The 17,408-nt window shown below is 34.7% G+C and overlaps 1 protein-coding gene across 1 annotated transcript in view; it reads left to right on the forward strand.

Annotated features, from left to right (window-relative positions):
* Positions 1 to 15,578, forward strand: part of LOC130235397 (disintegrin and metalloproteinase domain-containing protein 23) — a 47,977-nt gene extending 32,399 nt beyond the window's left edge. Inside the window, exons 18-26 of the mRNA XM_056465972.1 lie at positions 769 to 849; positions 947 to 997; positions 1,769 to 1,832; positions 2,591 to 2,696; positions 4,003 to 4,122; positions 4,703 to 4,871; positions 7,054 to 7,165; positions 9,963 to 10,053; positions 14,781 to 15,578. Coding sequence (XP_056321947.1) covers positions 769 to 849; positions 947 to 997; positions 1,769 to 1,832; positions 2,591 to 2,696; positions 4,003 to 4,122; positions 4,703 to 4,871; positions 7,054 to 7,165; positions 9,963 to 10,053; positions 14,781 to 14,826 — 840 coding nt within the window. The 3' untranslated portion in view covers positions 14,827 to 15,578. The remainder of the gene's footprint in view (positions 1 to 768; positions 850 to 946; positions 998 to 1,768; positions 1,833 to 2,590; positions 2,697 to 4,002; positions 4,123 to 4,702; positions 4,872 to 7,053; positions 7,166 to 9,962; positions 10,054 to 14,780) is intronic.
* The last annotated feature ends 1,830 nt before the right edge of the window (positions 15,579 to 17,408 follow it).

A 17,408-nucleotide genomic window follows, 5' to 3' on the forward strand; every position in this document is an offset into this window, starting at 1 on the left:
ACTGGTTTTGTGCTCCAGGGTCACATATTTACGCAATATATATTAAGATGTTATGAATAAATTATACAAGTATTTTGTTAGTCAACATGTTAGAATAAGTGTACTTCAGTAAAGCATAACAAGATCATTAAAAAACATAATGTACAGCTTTTAAGCTGACATACAGCTCCGAGACAAGATTTTTTTCCAACACATTTCTGCACAAAATAGTTTAATATAATTTTTATATATTTATTTATTTTATATTTGCCATGAAAAGTGTTAAAGTGACATTTAAAGGCTTCACTAGGGTAATTAGGGTAAAGTTAGGGTAATTAGGCAAGTCATTGTATAACAGTGGTTTGTTCTGAAGACAATCCAAAACTAATATTGCTGAAGGGGGCTAATAATATTGACCTTAAAATGGCTTTAAAACTATTAAAAATGCTTTTATTGTAGCCGAAATAAAACAAACAAGACTTTCTCCAGAAGAACAAATATTAGAGGAAATACTGTGAGAAATTTCTGTTATAAATAATTTGGGAAATATTTAAAAAAGGTGAATACTTTTGTATATACAGACTTCAACAGTAAATACAAAGTGTATTTTTTTAAGTACACTTAAGTGTGTTAAAACAGCCATATGTCTCTGTGCACTTAAGTGGCCTTTTATTGATAAGTCAATATTCAGCTTATTCAAAGTATACTCACCTGAAGTAAATGTGAAGTGTGCACTCAGTTCAGATAAGCACTTAAGTGTGTGTGTGTATGTTTCTTTCTGTTTGTCAGTTTTATTCTCGAGGGCACACGTGCCGCTATGCAGTAAATGACTGTGATATTTCAGAGACGTGCACAGGAGACTCAGGGCTGGTCAGTGAAACACTGCTTTAAACACATATGACAGTCTGTGTGTGCATGCTGTAATGTAAACTCTTCTTTGTGTGTGTGTGTGTGTGTGTGTGTGCAGTGCCCTCCCAATCTGCACAAGCAGGACGGTTACTTTTGTTCTCTCAACCAGGTACACATGCCTAAAGCTTTGTTTCTGGCTGTTGCTTTAATGATCTTAAAGGAACACTCCACTACTTTTGGAAATAGGCTCCTTTTACAGCTTCCCTAGAGATAAAAGGGGTTAACACTTGTGTTTTACTACTGTTAAGTCCATTCAGCTGATCTCCAGGTCTGGTGGAGCACTTTTAGCTTAGCTTAGCATAATTCATTGAATTGGATTAGACCATTAGCATCTTTGTCCTACGACAGAAGGAAGATGAAAAGTTTTTATTTTCTCGACTGATTATGGCTAGGAGCTCTACTTTCATTCTGGCATAATAATCAAGGTACTTTGCTGCTGTACTATGACTGCAGCAGTGCCATATATTAAATAGCGATGTTACCTAGCAAGGGACTATGCCAGAATGAGAGTTTACTTCCTAGCCATATCAGCCTAGAAAATAGCATCTCTTCATTTTCAGTCGGTCTTAGTACACAATGTCACTACAGAAGGGTCAAGCTTTTAAAGGAAAACTATCTAAACTCTTTGGTCCTTTTTTTAATGCTAATGGTCTAATCAGATTCAATGATCTATGCTAAGCTAAGCTAAAAGTGCTCCTGACAGACCCGGAGATCAGCTGAATGGATTCAAAACTCTAGGAGAGCTGTAAAAAGAGCCTATTTTCTACTATTTAAGTGACGTGTTTCTTTAAAGAGGCCTGTAATCATCCAATCATCTGCCAGATCGACATTCGTTGGTCTTTGTTAATTACTGAGACTATTGAGACTGTTGTGTCTGCAGGGTCGCTGTTATGCTGGCGAGTGCAAGACGAGAGACAGTCAGTGCAAATATGTGTGGGGTCCAAGTGAGTCAACATTTCATCAGTTCTTGTGTTCATGTTTATTTATGAGTGACAATTTAATACAATTACAAGTTGGCGAGCAAGACAGCAAGCCTATTGTGATGCATCAAGAGCCACAGTATCCAGAGTAACATCAGCAAACCACCAAGTAGAGGAACCACACCCAACAGGAGTAGCTGCGGACGTAAGAGGAAGCTGTCTGAAAGGGATGATCAAGTTCATTTATCTATAGAGCACATTTAAAAACAGTCACATGGCTGACCAACGTGCTGTATATAAGACAGAGTAAAATAAAAAGACTAAATATAAAAACACAAAAATAAGTCAAGAGAAACGAATGAATTAAAATAAAAATGTAGCAGTAGAAAGGACTATTGAAATAATATTAAAAGCCAGGCTGAATAGGTATGTTTTAGGAGCGATTTAAAAATATATAGAGATGGAGCCATTCTGATCTCAAAGCAAAGTGTTCCATAAGCGAGCACCCACCACAGAGAAAGCTCTGTCCCTTCTACATTTCAGTCTGGACCAAGGAACTGAAAGAAGATTTTGATCACTTGATCTAAGAGATCTCACGGGAGTGTAGAAGTGCTACAGCTCTGAGAGGTTGGGGCTAGATTATGAAGGGATTTATATACTAGTAAAAGCACTGTAAAATCATTTCTGAATTGGATGGGCAGCCGATGGAGGCCTTTTAGAAGAGGGGTAATGCGGTCAGATTTGAGATATCGAGATGCCACTGTTTCTCTGTGTTGTTTCAGAGGCTGCGAGCTCGGAGAAGTTCTGCTATGAGAAACTGAACACCGAGGGCTCAGAGAAGGGCAACTGCGGTCCGGATGGAGACAAATGGACACAGTGCAGTAAGCAGTAAGAAAATCTCACCGCTACAATGCTCACGTGTGTTTGCATACTGGTTCAATACCTCATAAAGATCTCATTGCTCTCTGCACTGTTAAAAACATCCTTAAGTTTGCAGCTTTCTGATTTATGTGTGACCTCAGTTTATTTCTGCTTTTGAATTGCGTTGTGATTTGGATCTTTTTTCCATCTTTAACCTTGAAAAGTTGTAAAAAGGGACTTACATTGTCATTTGTAATAGTCTGCAGTGCTCTATTGTCTGTGTTGGTGTTGTATATTACGCTACAAACACCTTGTAATATACTCCAGCACATTTTCTGTTATTTCACACACTTATTTCTCTAGATATTATTTCTTATACGTTATATTATTAATTTAAATGACTCAAATGTCAGTAAAAGTCGCTTTGTTAAACTGCAGAGTTGAATTTTCAGCATCAAAAGAGGACAGAGCAGAGATCAACATCCCATAATGCAATTCACAACAGTAAACAAACACTTGTGAATCCCTAAACGCTTAAACTGCTAATAAACAAATATATTAACAGTGTATGATGTCCGGCTGAGAGAGCTCAATGCGCTGCAACTTAAGAAAACACATGCGAATACAAAAAGCAGCAGCGCATTAAGAAAACATCTTCATCGGTCTGACAGCACGAATCCTCACAGCACAAACACAAGCAGAAAATGAGCTGCAAATCCTCACAACACATGCAAATATCATATAGCACAATGGAAATGTGTCAAGGCGATGAAGTGAAACAAGTGACCGGCCCGGCTGGGATTGGCTTACTGTTGCTCAGCGAACGTGAAAGTTTATTTTAACCCCCTGATAACATGATTCTGTTGTCTTTTGCATATTATTAGTCTAAACCAGGGATGCACAAACTCCTAGAGGGCCGGTGTCCTGCAGGTTTTAGCTCCAACTTGCCTCAAGGCACCTGCACGGATGTTTCTACAAAGCCTAGTAAGAGCTTGATTAGCTAGCCCAAGTGTGTCCGATTGGGGTTGGAGCTAAACTTTGCAGGACACCGGCACTCCAGGACCGAGTTTGGACATCCCTGGTCTAAATAAACAGACGATTAGCAGTGAATCGTTATATACAGTAAGATAGCAGTAAGATAATGGGTATGAATCCGCAAACCAGTAACCACTGACTTCCAAAGTATTTGTTTTTCCTGCTTTGGGAGTTTTAATATAAAGTATAAAGAATATGAATTATTTTGCGAACGCCACAAATGAAACTCAGCAGTTGGCTGGAGTACATTGGATTGGATATCTCATGTATAGTGTTTGTGCTGTCTGTGTTTTTGCAGTGATGTGTTTTGCGGGTTTCTGTTGTGCACAAACACTGGCCAAATCCCACGGGTCGGCATTATAAAGGGAGAAATCATTCCCACCAATTTCAACCATCAGGGCCGACTGATCGACTGCAGGTGAGAAGACTTCTTCAAAGATATACACGTCTTTATACACATTTTAGGATATTGAATATTTTTAAAAGCTGAGTGTAATGGAACGAAGAACTATATTATCTTTATTTTTATTTATTTATTAATTTAATCTTCCTTATTTCACTTTAATTAGTCTTTGTTAAATATTTCCCAAATGATGTTGAACAGATTCAGGAATTTTTCACAGTATTTCCTATAATATTTGTTCTTCTGGAGAAAGTCTTATTTGTTTTATTTCAGCTAGAATAAAAGCAGTTTTTAATTGTTTTAAAGCCATTTTCAGGTCAATATTATTAGCCCCCTTCAGCAATATTAGTTTGGATTGTCTCCAGAATAAACCACTGTTATACAATGACTTGCCTAATTACCCTAACTTTACCCTAATTAACCTAGTGAAGCCTTTAAATGTCACTTTAAGCTGAATACTAGTGTCTTGAAGAATATCTAGTCTAATATTATGTGCTGTCATCTTTGCTGTTAAATAGAAATTGTGGAATAAAATATTCAGGGGGGTTTAATAATTCTGATTTCAATTGTATATAAATCCACTCTCTTTCCTCAGCGGTGCTCATGTCCTGCTGGACGATCAGACTGATGTTGGTTATGTAGATGACGGGACTCCCTGCGGTCCATCTATGATGTGTCTGGACAGAAAGTGTCTTCCTATTCAGTATCTAAACCTGAGCTCTTGTGCCAATGGACCCAACGGACACGTGTGTTCCAGTCACGGGGTGAGAAATGTCCTGACCGTTCACACTTTCACTCAAAAATATAAATAAATTAGCAGTTTTAAGTATTTTATTATTCATGTTTTTATTTTTTTTCCTATTTATTTTTAATTTTGAATTGCATTATGGGACCTTGATCTTTCTTCCAGCAACTTTTAACCTAGAAAACCTCAGACATTTAATAGTTTAAAGCAGGGTTCTCAAACTGCTGACCCGCAGGACATTTACGGCCCCCTCTTCCTTTCTCAGGCCCTCAACTGACGTCAAAATATAATGAGATTCGACCCACCAAAACTTTTTGAATCACTATCATTGTTGTGCAGTCGCATACACTCACCAGCACAAAGATTGATTAATGTCTCTCCTTTGGAGTTTTATGTAATTTCGGGTGTTTCATTCTTAGTTTGTCGACTTTAACGAGATATATCCAGCTGCAGAACCGCAGAACCACACACGTTTCAGGCACACACAATCTAGCACACATGATTTAGGCAAACCATATATGGTAACTAACTCCTTAGAAGCATTATCGCCACCTATTGAATTTCACAAATATGGCTTCCCATTTCAGTCATATTAATATTATATCGTAACGATCATTTGAACATCTCTGCAGTTTCTGAACTCAAATTATGTAAATAAAAATAGTTGGTTAAAGACACTTATGACTTTATTCACGAGTCCACATACACAAAGAAAACGTAATAGACTGTCTAATTGTAGGATTAAGTGTAATAAACTAATTTTAGGATTTTAATATTATCATACTTGGTTAAAATCGCTTTGTTGTAAAATATAAAAAGCAAACAATAATGTGTCACATTACAATGAATTACTATAGTTAATCATTTAAACAATATATAATATAGTTATAAACTGATTATCTTAACTGATTATCTGATTATAAACTACTATCTTTTACTAAACTGTCACAGCTGTTATATATATATATATACTTATTATTTTTTTATTAATAAAAATAATAGTTAATTTTTTTCAATTGCAAAATTTTGTTTTAAAAACAATATATTGCTTACTATAAATTACTACAGTATTTAATGTGGGAAATCATTAATTAAAAAGTTATTAGAAAATTAAGCAAATACACACTATTACATCGCTTGAGTAAAATATTAATATAGTGTTATACATTTATTACAGGTAAAAAGATTTTTATTACATATAAAGATGTATTATTGCCTATATTGAATTGCTATTATTTCCTTCATTATAAATGAATCCATTATATAAATTAAACCTGTCCAATTTAGACCTTTCAGCAAGGCCAGCAAACGAGTATCTGCTATATTGACTCTGTCAGATAATAACGACTGATCATCTATGGTGACTGACAGAAAACTGTTCAGTGTATTTGAATGGTGATCGGAAACATTGTTCCCCCCATTCACCTGTCTCGATCGCAATGTTTGTGAAATAAAGTAAACACTATTGTTTATTGTGTACAATATTTATAAACCATACATCAAAATATATCGATGACGATGTCCAAGAAGACGTTAATACCATTAACATACGTCGTAACCATATATGGTTTGCCGAGATTGTGTGTGCCTAAAACGTGTGTGGTTCTGCGGGCCTGCAGCTGGATATTATTAACTTTAACTGCAGTTTGGCACTTTCAGTTTCATTCAGGAACATTTCATGCATGCCCCCTGTGACAAACAAGATACTGGATGCAACTATGAACTGCTGAAAGAGTGTTGTTTTAATGGATTTGATACAGAAAAAAAACTGCACCGTTTCTGTCTGTTGTCCTTCACTGACTCGGTAGGTGCAGAGACACCTCTGGTGTGCAAACAGCCGTGTGTGTGTAATATCCTGTCCCAAAATGCGATGAAAGTCCTACATGACGGTAATAGTTTGATTGCGGTGTTTACGTGTCTGTACTGCACTTCAACAATGCCACTGAAATCAGCATCCTCCACACGTCTTAATTTGATTTCTGTTTACTTCAATTATGACCTTAATCTGATTAAATTAATCAAAAATCGCTGTTTACATGGTCAACTCTTAATCAGAGTATTGTATTAATCGCATTAAAATAGGATACTCAATAACTTAATAACAGCACGCCTCAGAATGCTCATCAGAATCAAGCATTCAACAGATGCATAGTATACGTGATTTTGTTATTGTTTTGACCTGCCTTTCTGCATTTAAATAGGTGTGCAATAATGAGGCGACGTGTACATGTGACACAACGTGGGCCGGGATGGACTGCAGTCTGGCCGACCCTCCAAAAGAACCAGAACCTGATGAAGACGAAGGACCCAAGGGTTTGTTGCTCTTACACAGACACATACAGATCAAGCCAGAATTATTGGCCATCCTGAATATTTTTTTCCCAATTTCTGTTTAACGCAAAGAGATTTTTTTTAGCATTTCTACACATACTAGTGTTAATAACTCATCTCTAATAACTGATTTCTTTTCTCTTTGTCATGATGACAGTAAATAATATTAGACTAGATATTCTTCAAGACACTAGTATTCAGCTTAAAGTCACATTTAAAGGCTTAACTAGGGTAATTAGGGTAAAGTTAGGGTAATTAGGCAAGTCATTGTATAACAGTGGTTTATTCTGGAGACAATCCAACACTAATATTGCTGAAGGGGGCTAATAATATTGACCTTAAAATGACTTTAAAACTATTAAAAACTGCTTTTATTCTAGCTGAAATAAAACAAATAAGACTTTCTCCAGAAGAAAAAATATTATAGGAAATACTGTGAGAAATTCCTGAATCTGTTTATAATTTGGGAAATATTTAAGAAAGACAAAAAATTCACAGGAGGGAAAATAATCCTGACTTCAGCTGTAAATGTTGCATGAATGCATATACTGAGACGGCAGAGCTCATTCATATACAGTAAAGAGATGTCTGTTTTAATTAACTGGTTGCTTTTAACTCTGTGGAGTTCAATGTCAGATTCAAGCTTAATGTTAAAACTGCACCTAGATTTGAGGAGAGAGATACTGAGGGTTACTCCATTGGGCCACAGATGGCTTGGGAAACTATCAGCCGTCCTGTAAGCAGATATCAGCACACAACAGTAGTTTCAGTGCTTTGACACTTGTTTTTTCAGTGTCGTCTGGTTGCAAAGTTTGGGATGAACCCTTACTGTTTCCATAATAGAACATGATACAAAAACAGAATAGAATAGGATAGAATAGAATAGAATAGAATAGAATAGAATAGAATAGAATAGAATAGAATAGAATAGAATAGAATAGAATAAAATAGAATAAAAGAGATTAGATTAGATTAAGTTAGAATAGAATAGAATAGAATAGAATAGAATAGAATAGAATAGAATAGAATAGAATAGAATGGAATAAAAGAGATTAGATTAGATTAGAATAGATTAGAATAGAATAGATTATATTAGCATAGAATAGAATAGAATAGAATAGAATAGAATAGAATAGATTAGAATAAAAGAGATTAGATTAAGTTAGAATAGTATAGAATAGAATAGAATAGATTAGAATAAAAGAGATTAGATTAAGTTAGAATAGATTAGAATAGAACAGATTAGAATACAATAGAATAGAATAGAATAGAATAGAATAGAATAGAATAGAATAGAATAGAATAGAATAGAATAGATTAGAATAAAAGAGATTAGATTAAGTTAGAATAGATTAGAATAGAACAGAATAGAATAGAATAGAATAGAATAGAATAGAATAGATTAGAATAAAAGAGATTAGATTAAGTTAGAATAGATTAGAATAGAACAGAATAGAATAGAATAGAATAGAATAGAATAGAATAGAATAGAAGATTAGATTAGATTAGATTAGATTAGATTAGATTAGATTGGGTTAGAATAGATTAGAATAGAATATATTAGCATAGAATAGAATAGAATAGAAGATTAGATTAGATTAGATTAGATTGGGTTAGAATAGATTAGAATAGAATATATTAGCATAGAATAGAATAGAATAGAATAGAATAGAATAGAATGGAAAAGTTTAGAATAGAAGGAAATAGATTAGAATAGAATTGATTAGAAGAGAGGAGATTAGATTGGAATAAAAGAGAATAGAATAGAATAGAATAGAATAGAATAGAATATGTTAGATTAGAAAAGAACAGAAGATAAGAACAGATCAGAATAGAATAGATTAAAATAGAAGAGCTTAGATTAGATTAGAATAGAATAGATAAAAAATAAAATAGAATAGATCAGAATAGACTAGAATAGAATAGTTTAGATTAGAATATATTAGAATAGAATAGAATAGTATTGCTATAGTTTTAAATCAACATGCAGAATATAATAACTTATATATTTTTCATTGTTTTAAATCAACAAACAGAATAGAATAGACAATTTTTATTATATTCTTTTCTTCTATCCTGTTCTGTTTGTTGAAATGAAACAATGGCTGTTACAGCCATACATTGTAAAATGGCATTTGGCCACTAGGTGGCAGTATGATACTGTATAACTGTGGCATTACTTCATTGGCAAAGGCAGTGCGTTGGCAAGCACCATAAGCACACAGCACACAGTTTTGACCGTAGAAGAGAGTAGAGTACAAGATAGATTGTGGAATCCTGGTGCTTTAAAGGTATGGACTTCATGAAGTATTTAATCATCAATGTTTTACAGCAAGTTTGCTAAAGAAAAGCTGTATTGGAATACAAAATAAAGACATTTTACCTCAAAACTTGCTCACTACCAACTCTACCAACGATAGCAGCCATGGGAAAGCTGCTAATGACAATAATATATTTTTTATTATATTGTTTTGTTGATTTAAAACAATGACAATAAACATATTTTCCATTCTATTCTAAACTGAACGCTAAACATTTTGATACCATTAAACTATGTATCGTCTATAGACACTAATGATGACAATAAATGATAATAAATTAATAATAAGATATGAGTCCATTTGTTTTGTCAGGGGGACTTTAACGCAGCATAGGGGCTCACTGAAGTAAGATTTGACTCCAAATATCCCTCAATAATGATAAACCTTCACACTAATCTTCTGTGTTGGTGTTTTTTAGCATATCAAAATATCCTGTTTTTCCACATTTACCCAAACAGGTCCCAGCGCCACCAATCTGATCATAGGGTCAATCGCCGGGGCCATCCTGGTGGCAGCTATAGTCCTGGGCGGGACGGGATGGGGGTTTAAGTAAGTTCTGCATGCCTCTTTACTCAACACCTACAGCTTACACTCATTACCATATATGAGCTTCAGCTGCAGATAGTCTAAAACTCGCGTTACGTAAAAATAACATCGAATTATTATTACTAATTACATTATTAAAATTATGTATTTAAATTATGTTCACACACATGACTTTCTTTACTCTGTTGAACGCAAAAGAAGGTATTTTAAAAAATGCTGTAAACCGGTAACCATTGACTTCCATTGTAGGAAAAAATATTACTGAAGTTGATGGTTACAGGTTTTTCAGCATTCTTCAAAATATCTTCTTTTGTGTTCAACAGAAGAAAGAAACTCATAAAGGTTGAGTGTGACCATAATTATTGAAGATATTTAGTTAAAACTAGTCTAAAACTATAGTTACTTTAAAAAAAAAGTAATGAAATATTATTACTAATTACATTATTAAAATGGTCTATAAATTAAGTTATTACTCATTAAAATAATAGTTAAGCCCTAAAAAATAAATATGTTTTTCTTTATTCTGTTGAACACTAAAGAAGATAATTTGAAGAAAGCTGCAAAGCTGGAAACCTGTAACCATCGACTTCCATTGAAGGAAAAACAAATAGTATTGAAGTCAATGGTTACAGGTTTTCAGCATTCTTCAAAATATCTTCTTTGGTGTTCAACAGAAGAAATAAACTCATAAAGGTTGAGTGTGACCATATTTATTGAAGATATTTAGTTAAAACTAGTCTAAAACTATAGTTACTTCAAAAAAATTATGAAATATCATTACTAATTACATTATTAAAATGGTCTATAAATTAAGGTTTTACTCAATAAAATAATAGTTAAGCCCCAAAAAAATAAAGTTTCTTTATATTGTTGAACACTAAAGAAGGTAATTTGAAGAAAGCTGCAAAGCTGGAAACCTGTAACCATCCACTTCCCTTGAAAGAAAAACAAATGGTATTGAAGTAAATGGTTACAGGTTTTCAGCATTCTTCAAAATATCTTCTTTGGTGTTCAATAGAAGAAAGAAAATTTGTTATTTAAGATAAATAGTTAACACTAGTGTAAAACTAGTGTTACTTAAAAAAAGTTAATTATTATTACTAATTATATAATTCGAATTTTATTTAAATAATGTTTACACCAAAAAAAGATAAATACATATGAGTTTTTTCTTCTGTTGAATACTAAAGAAGGTATTTTGAAGACAGCTGGAAATCAGTAACCATTGACTTCCATTGTAGGAAAAAATAATAGTATTGAAGTCGATGGTTACAGGTTTTTCAGCATTCTTCAAAATATCTTCTTTGGTGTTCAACAGAAGAAAGAAACTCATAAAGGTTGAGTGTGACCATAATTATTGAAGATATTTAGTTAAAACTAGTCTAAAACTATAGGTACTTCAAAAAAAATAATGAAATATTATTACTAATTACATTATTAAAATGGTCCATAAATTAAGTTTTTACTCCATAAAATAATAGTTTACTATTCAAGTTACTTTATTCTTCTGAACACAAAATAAGATATTTTGACGAAAGCTGGAAACCTGTAACCATTGACTTCTGTTGTAGGAAAAACAAACTACATGTCAGTGGATACTGGTTTTCAGCATTCTTCAAAATATCTTCTTTTGTGTTCAACAGAAGAAAGTAATTCATGAAGGTTGAGGTTGACTATAGTTATTCAAGATATTTAGTTAAAACTAGTCAAAAACCAGTGTTGCTTCACAAAAAAGTAATAAATTATTATTATTAAGTACATTATTAAAATTGTCTTTAAGTTTTTTATTACTGTTTCTTAAAAGTAACTCAATTTCTCATTAAAGGGATAGTACTCATCTACCCTCCCCCTCAAGTGGTTTCAACCTTAAATCAGTTTATTTCTTCTGTTGAACAAAAAAGAAGATCTTTTGAAGAATGTTGAAAACTGGTAACCATTGATTTCCATAGTAAGATAAACAAGTAGTATCCAGGTTTGCAGGTTTTCATCATTCTTCAAAATATCTTCCTTTGTGTTCAATACAAAAAACTTGTCCCTTTAAGGAAAGGAACTGTCCCTTTAAATAATTACTTGACCCAGCTCTACTTAAAATCCAATGCATAAATACACTATATCTCAATGCATAGACAATAGAAATTAATCTCTTTATATATTAATTAATTAATACATTTATGTATTTATTTATTTATTTATTTATTTATTTATTTATTTATTTATCTACTTATTTATTTATATATTTATTTATTTTTTTAGCCAAACAGGACCTTTTAGCTTCATTTAAATATGTAACATTTGTAGAATGATAACATTAAATGCAAAGAAAGACCCCTGTCCTAGCCATGGATGAGGTTTTTTGGAGGTTTCAGTACACAGTTTCAATGAGGAACTGTGGATTTATAATTTCCGGATGAGCCGATCAGTTGTGCAATGCTGTATAGTGTTGTAATGCTGCTCAAGGGCATGTTTGAGCCACAATCCTCACTCCTGAACAAGCTAATCTAAAATCTAACATAAATTAGAAATCTACAGTACAGACAGATGAGTGTTTCTCAAGGTTTGACCAAAATTATTTGTAAATAAAATGTACTGTTAATTAACACTGTCTGGATTTTGTTTAGATGTTTATAAAAGTTTATAAAAGTCAGTTTTTTATCAAAATCAAAAAGCTTTTTTATCAAAATCAGAAAGCTTTTGGTGGAAAGATTAAGGTCCCGTAATGCAGTGTTTCCCAACCCTGTTCCTGGAGGCACACCAACAGTTCATATTTTGGATGTCTCCCTTTTCTGACCCATTAACTTCAGGTGTTGGAGTCTCTTCTGATGTTATGATAAGTTGATTCAGGTGTGTTTGATTAGGGAGAGGTTGAAAATGTGGACTGTTGGTGTGCCTTCAGGAACAGGGTTGGGAAACACTGCCATAATGTATAAAGTCAATAAAGTCCCATAAAGTCAACTGCATAAACTGGGAAAAAAATAAAAACACGAATCACAAAATACAGAAAACTGTTGATTTTACAGGGTGGTCTGTCTTCTTGAAGCAGTCCATATACACTAAAACAGTCCATTTCCAGTCTGCCGTTTTCTCTGTTTTTATGTGTCTTTGTTTACTGCTGTAAAGCATGGTGAAAGTGCTGTTATCAGTAGAGACGACACTTCTGATTCAGTTCCACAAGGTGTAAATCACTTTCACCTTCATATGAATGACCCATTTCAGTGACAGTAGACTGTCAAATACATCTGTTAATTAAACGTTTCTGTATTTTGTCATTAACTGGTGTTTATAATTTATTTCCAGTTGTGAATTGCCTTATGGGATGTGCATTATGGGATGTTGAAAACTTGTTAAACTCTACAGTTTAACAAAGTGACTTTTAGTTTAGGAATTAATATAATGTGTAAGAAATAATATCTAGAGAAATACGTGTGTAAAATAACAGAAAACGTGCTGCAGTTTATTACAACACCAACACAGACAATAGAGCACTGAAAACTATTACAAATGACAATAAAGGTCACTTTTCCAAATTTTTCTAGGTTAAAAGTTGTTGAAAGAAAGATCAAGGTTGCATAATGCAAATCAAATGCATAAATAAACAGGAGAAATAGAAACGTTAATCACAAAATAACCGAAAAAATACTATAGTACCACTTTCCTTACATAATTTACAATAGGAATCTAGACAATATATCACTTCAAACTATTAAAAATGTCAATAAAAGATCACCTTTTCCAACTCTTCAACATTAAAAAGTTGTTGGAGGAAAGATTTAAGGTCCCATAATGCATTAAATAAACACAAAATAAATGGATAACTGTTGATGGATATATTTTACACTAAGTATAGTAGTACAATTATTATTATTGAGAAACTGTGGAGCTGAAACCAACCCAGACTCATTCTGATTTACGTACGTCTATATACATTTCTGGAGAGAGCAAAATACTTCCCAGGAGCTGCGTGTTTTTTTTTTTTTTTTGCAGTTTTGAGAAAAAACCACTAGAGGCCGCTGTGTACACTTTTACAGATCTCAAATTTCTTTTGCAAGTGCCATTCGCGACTGCTGTTCTCACGTAAATCCACCAGAGGCCGCTGTCGACTTGCTGACTGACCAACTGACCAATCCCCTCATCCTCCTCCTTCCCTAAACCCAACCAATAGTGTTTTTCAAAAGCACCAATTGACCCGCCCACCCACTTCCCTAAACCCAAGCACAGTGTTTTAAAAAGCAATCCAGAAAAAGACAAGCCCTCACCTGGTTTGTACCACGTTTTCAGATTTTACCACATTCTCACCCTGTTATTTACTTGTTTATTTTATTTTTTAGCTTTTTGTTTTTGTCTTACCTGCTTTCTGGAACCGTTCTTCATCGCACTCGAATCCCGTTGTCGCGGTCAACTCCGCTCTGCATCTCAAGTCCGTTGACGTACTTGTCAAGCTACCAGACAAACTGGTTACAGAGGAAAAGCTGTCCATACAGAGGTAAGCGGTCAGCTGGTAAGCGTGAAAAGGAACGACGTCACACCGCATCATAGCGTTCGCTTTAAAGACGAAATGCAGCCATACGTAGCTCTGGCTACATATTTCGCGATCTCCAGAAATGTATATAGGGCTACGTTTTCAGAATGAGCCTCTGTTGGCTGATACGTATCTCAGCTATAAGGAGTATTACTCTGAAAACATCAGCATTTACTAATAACATCTCATCTTTCCTTTTCTTCCAAACAATAAGGAATGTCAAGCGGCGAGGATACGACCCGAATGCTTCTGCCATCTAGTGGACTGAAGGAACGCTCCGGTCTCCAGAGCTCCTGTTGGGTTGCTGTTTTTTGCTATACTTGAAAAATATTAGATGTAATAATGAATAATTCAGCCAACAGTACCTTGGTTATGTAGCTCCACCCACTTTTTTATAAGCTCCACCTTTATTTATTTACCAGTCAGCCAATCAGGCTTCACAACAGCCAGGCTTTAGCACTTGTTGGAAGGATTTTCATGGCTAATGCACATATTCTGCAGAATATAGCGCTAAAATTAAACTTTGAAGACAGCAATAATGTTGCCAACATGATCTCAGAGCCCTACACTGTAAAAAGTGATGATTTACTTTACTTAAAGTGAGTAAACCCGTTGTTTTAAACCACAATGATTCATTAGTATGGTGTAGGCCCTCCTCTTGTGTCAGTAGAGCATCAGTTGATATTGGGAATGACAGATAACAGTCCTGCGCAGCGGCCAGAGAGATTTCGAGCCGTTAATTTCAGAATAGTGTTCAGGTCATTATGTGATGCTGCTGATGGATGCTGCTCCTCCAAAACAGCCCAAAGTGGCTCAATAATGTTTGGTCTGGGTACTGTGCAGGCCATGGGAGATGTTCAGCTTCACTTTCATGTTCATCAAACCACTCTGTCACCAGTTCTGCTGTGTGTATTAGTGCATTATCATCCTCATACAAGCCACCGCCTTCAAGGCCCGTTCATACTGGGATGCTTTTTGCTCGTGTTTTTCATCATTGTTTAACGCCTCCTGACTAAACACAGGGCAGTAATGTGATTATGCTCGTTTTTTCTGATTCTGGCCAATCTGATTGTCACTTTTGTTCACGTGCCCGGAGCTGCTGAAGTAACAGTAAACACCACTTGCAGGCGCTCAAGCGCAAAGCAGTGGAGGTGATTCCAGTTTCACTCTAACTCAATGAAGAAGATGATGCACCGAGGCATAAACGTGGAGCTGCTTTTTTCATTGGTGTCTGAACACCAATAAAACTGTATGACAACCGCAACTACAATAACGTCAGAAGGAGTGGAGTGTGGCAAATAGGATTTGATTGTGAGTTCCATTTCACTTTTCTCTCATGACTTGCAAGTTCAGTAAGTGCTCTCTAACATCAGGGGGTGATTTTGCGTGATCACTCTGCTCAACGTCAGTGAATGGGTTTGAATGCTGAAAAACATCTCGAAACACGGTTACGATAAACGATAAACAGTGTGTACAAGCCTTCAGGATAGAATGTTTGATCCATTGGGTCACGTGGTACTCCAGAATGGTTGGGTAGTCCTTTCCAGTGGCCGAGTGTCCATCTTGCACAAGTATTGGGTCTTGGGAATGCTATGATATTGCAGCCCAAACCATCACTAATCCGCCCCATGCTTCAGTCTGGGTGGTACTTTTCTTTGGGGCTTCTCCATACCGTAACTCTCCCGGATGTGCACTCTCAGAAATAAAAGTAAGCAAGCTGTCACTGAGGTTTTACCTTTTCAAAAGGTACACATTTGTACTTGAAGGGTCCATATTGGTTCCTCAAAAATATATATTAGTACCTAAAAAATTTGAAGTGGAACACTTTTGTATTTTTTAGGTACAAATGTGTACCTTACCACCCCAGTAACAACTCATGTACCTTTATTTCTGAGAGTGTGGAAAAGACAGTGAAGCTGGACTCATCAGAGAACACTTTCACATTGTCCACAGTCCAAGATTTACACTGCTGGCACCACTGAAACTGACTTTGTCATGGGCATGAGTGAGCAAAGGTTTGACTATAACAGCTGGCCATGTATATTGACCATGTGGAGCTCCCGACCAACAGTTTTGGTGGAAACATTTGATTCTGCAGTGAGTTGAACAGCTGTGGTTTGATGTTTTTTGGATAAAATCAAGGTCAGCACCCGGACACCCCTTTCAGACAGATAGTGTCTACAGTTCCTCCTGTTGGATGTGGTTCTTCTACTTGGTGGTTTGCAAAACATTAGCCTGAATACAGCGGCTCTTGATAATCACAAAGACTTGTTGTCTTGATCACAGAACTTTTAATATGTCAGCCATAATGTTGTTTGCATTGCAATATTTCAAGCAAAACTGTGCTGTTACTCTGTTAATAAACCTTTACACTCGGCTCTTACTGCTGGAATGTAGATCAATGAACAATACATTTCAGTTTCATTGTCCAACCCCTGATGTTCATTTACTTGCACACTTTTAAGGCAACTGGTTTACTCACTATTATTTAGGTGAAGTCAACTAATCGTTTTTAAAGCAACAGGTTTACTCACTTATTTCAAGTCAACTAATATTTTTTGACAGTATCATTTCTTCATTGTTTGTTTTTTTTGTCTTAGACCAATTGGTTGTGGAATTATGGATTGAAATGATCACATATGAACAGTAAAAAGCATCTATAATAATAATAATAATAATAATAATGTACGTTTTCACAAATCTTCATGGTGAAATACACATTACCATATTTAATATGGCTATAAAATGAATGCATTTTTAATTGAAACTCACATAAACCCTCTTTAACGTTAAATAAAACACATAATGGGTGTCTGAGGTTATCATATTTTCTATGTTTTGC

Source organism: Danio aesculapii, chromosome 9 (assembly GCF_903798145.1).
Source record: "Danio aesculapii chromosome 9, fDanAes4.1, whole genome shotgun sequence".
NCBI classification, from domain to species: Eukaryota; Metazoa; Chordata; class Actinopteri; order Cypriniformes; family Danionidae; genus Danio; species Danio aesculapii.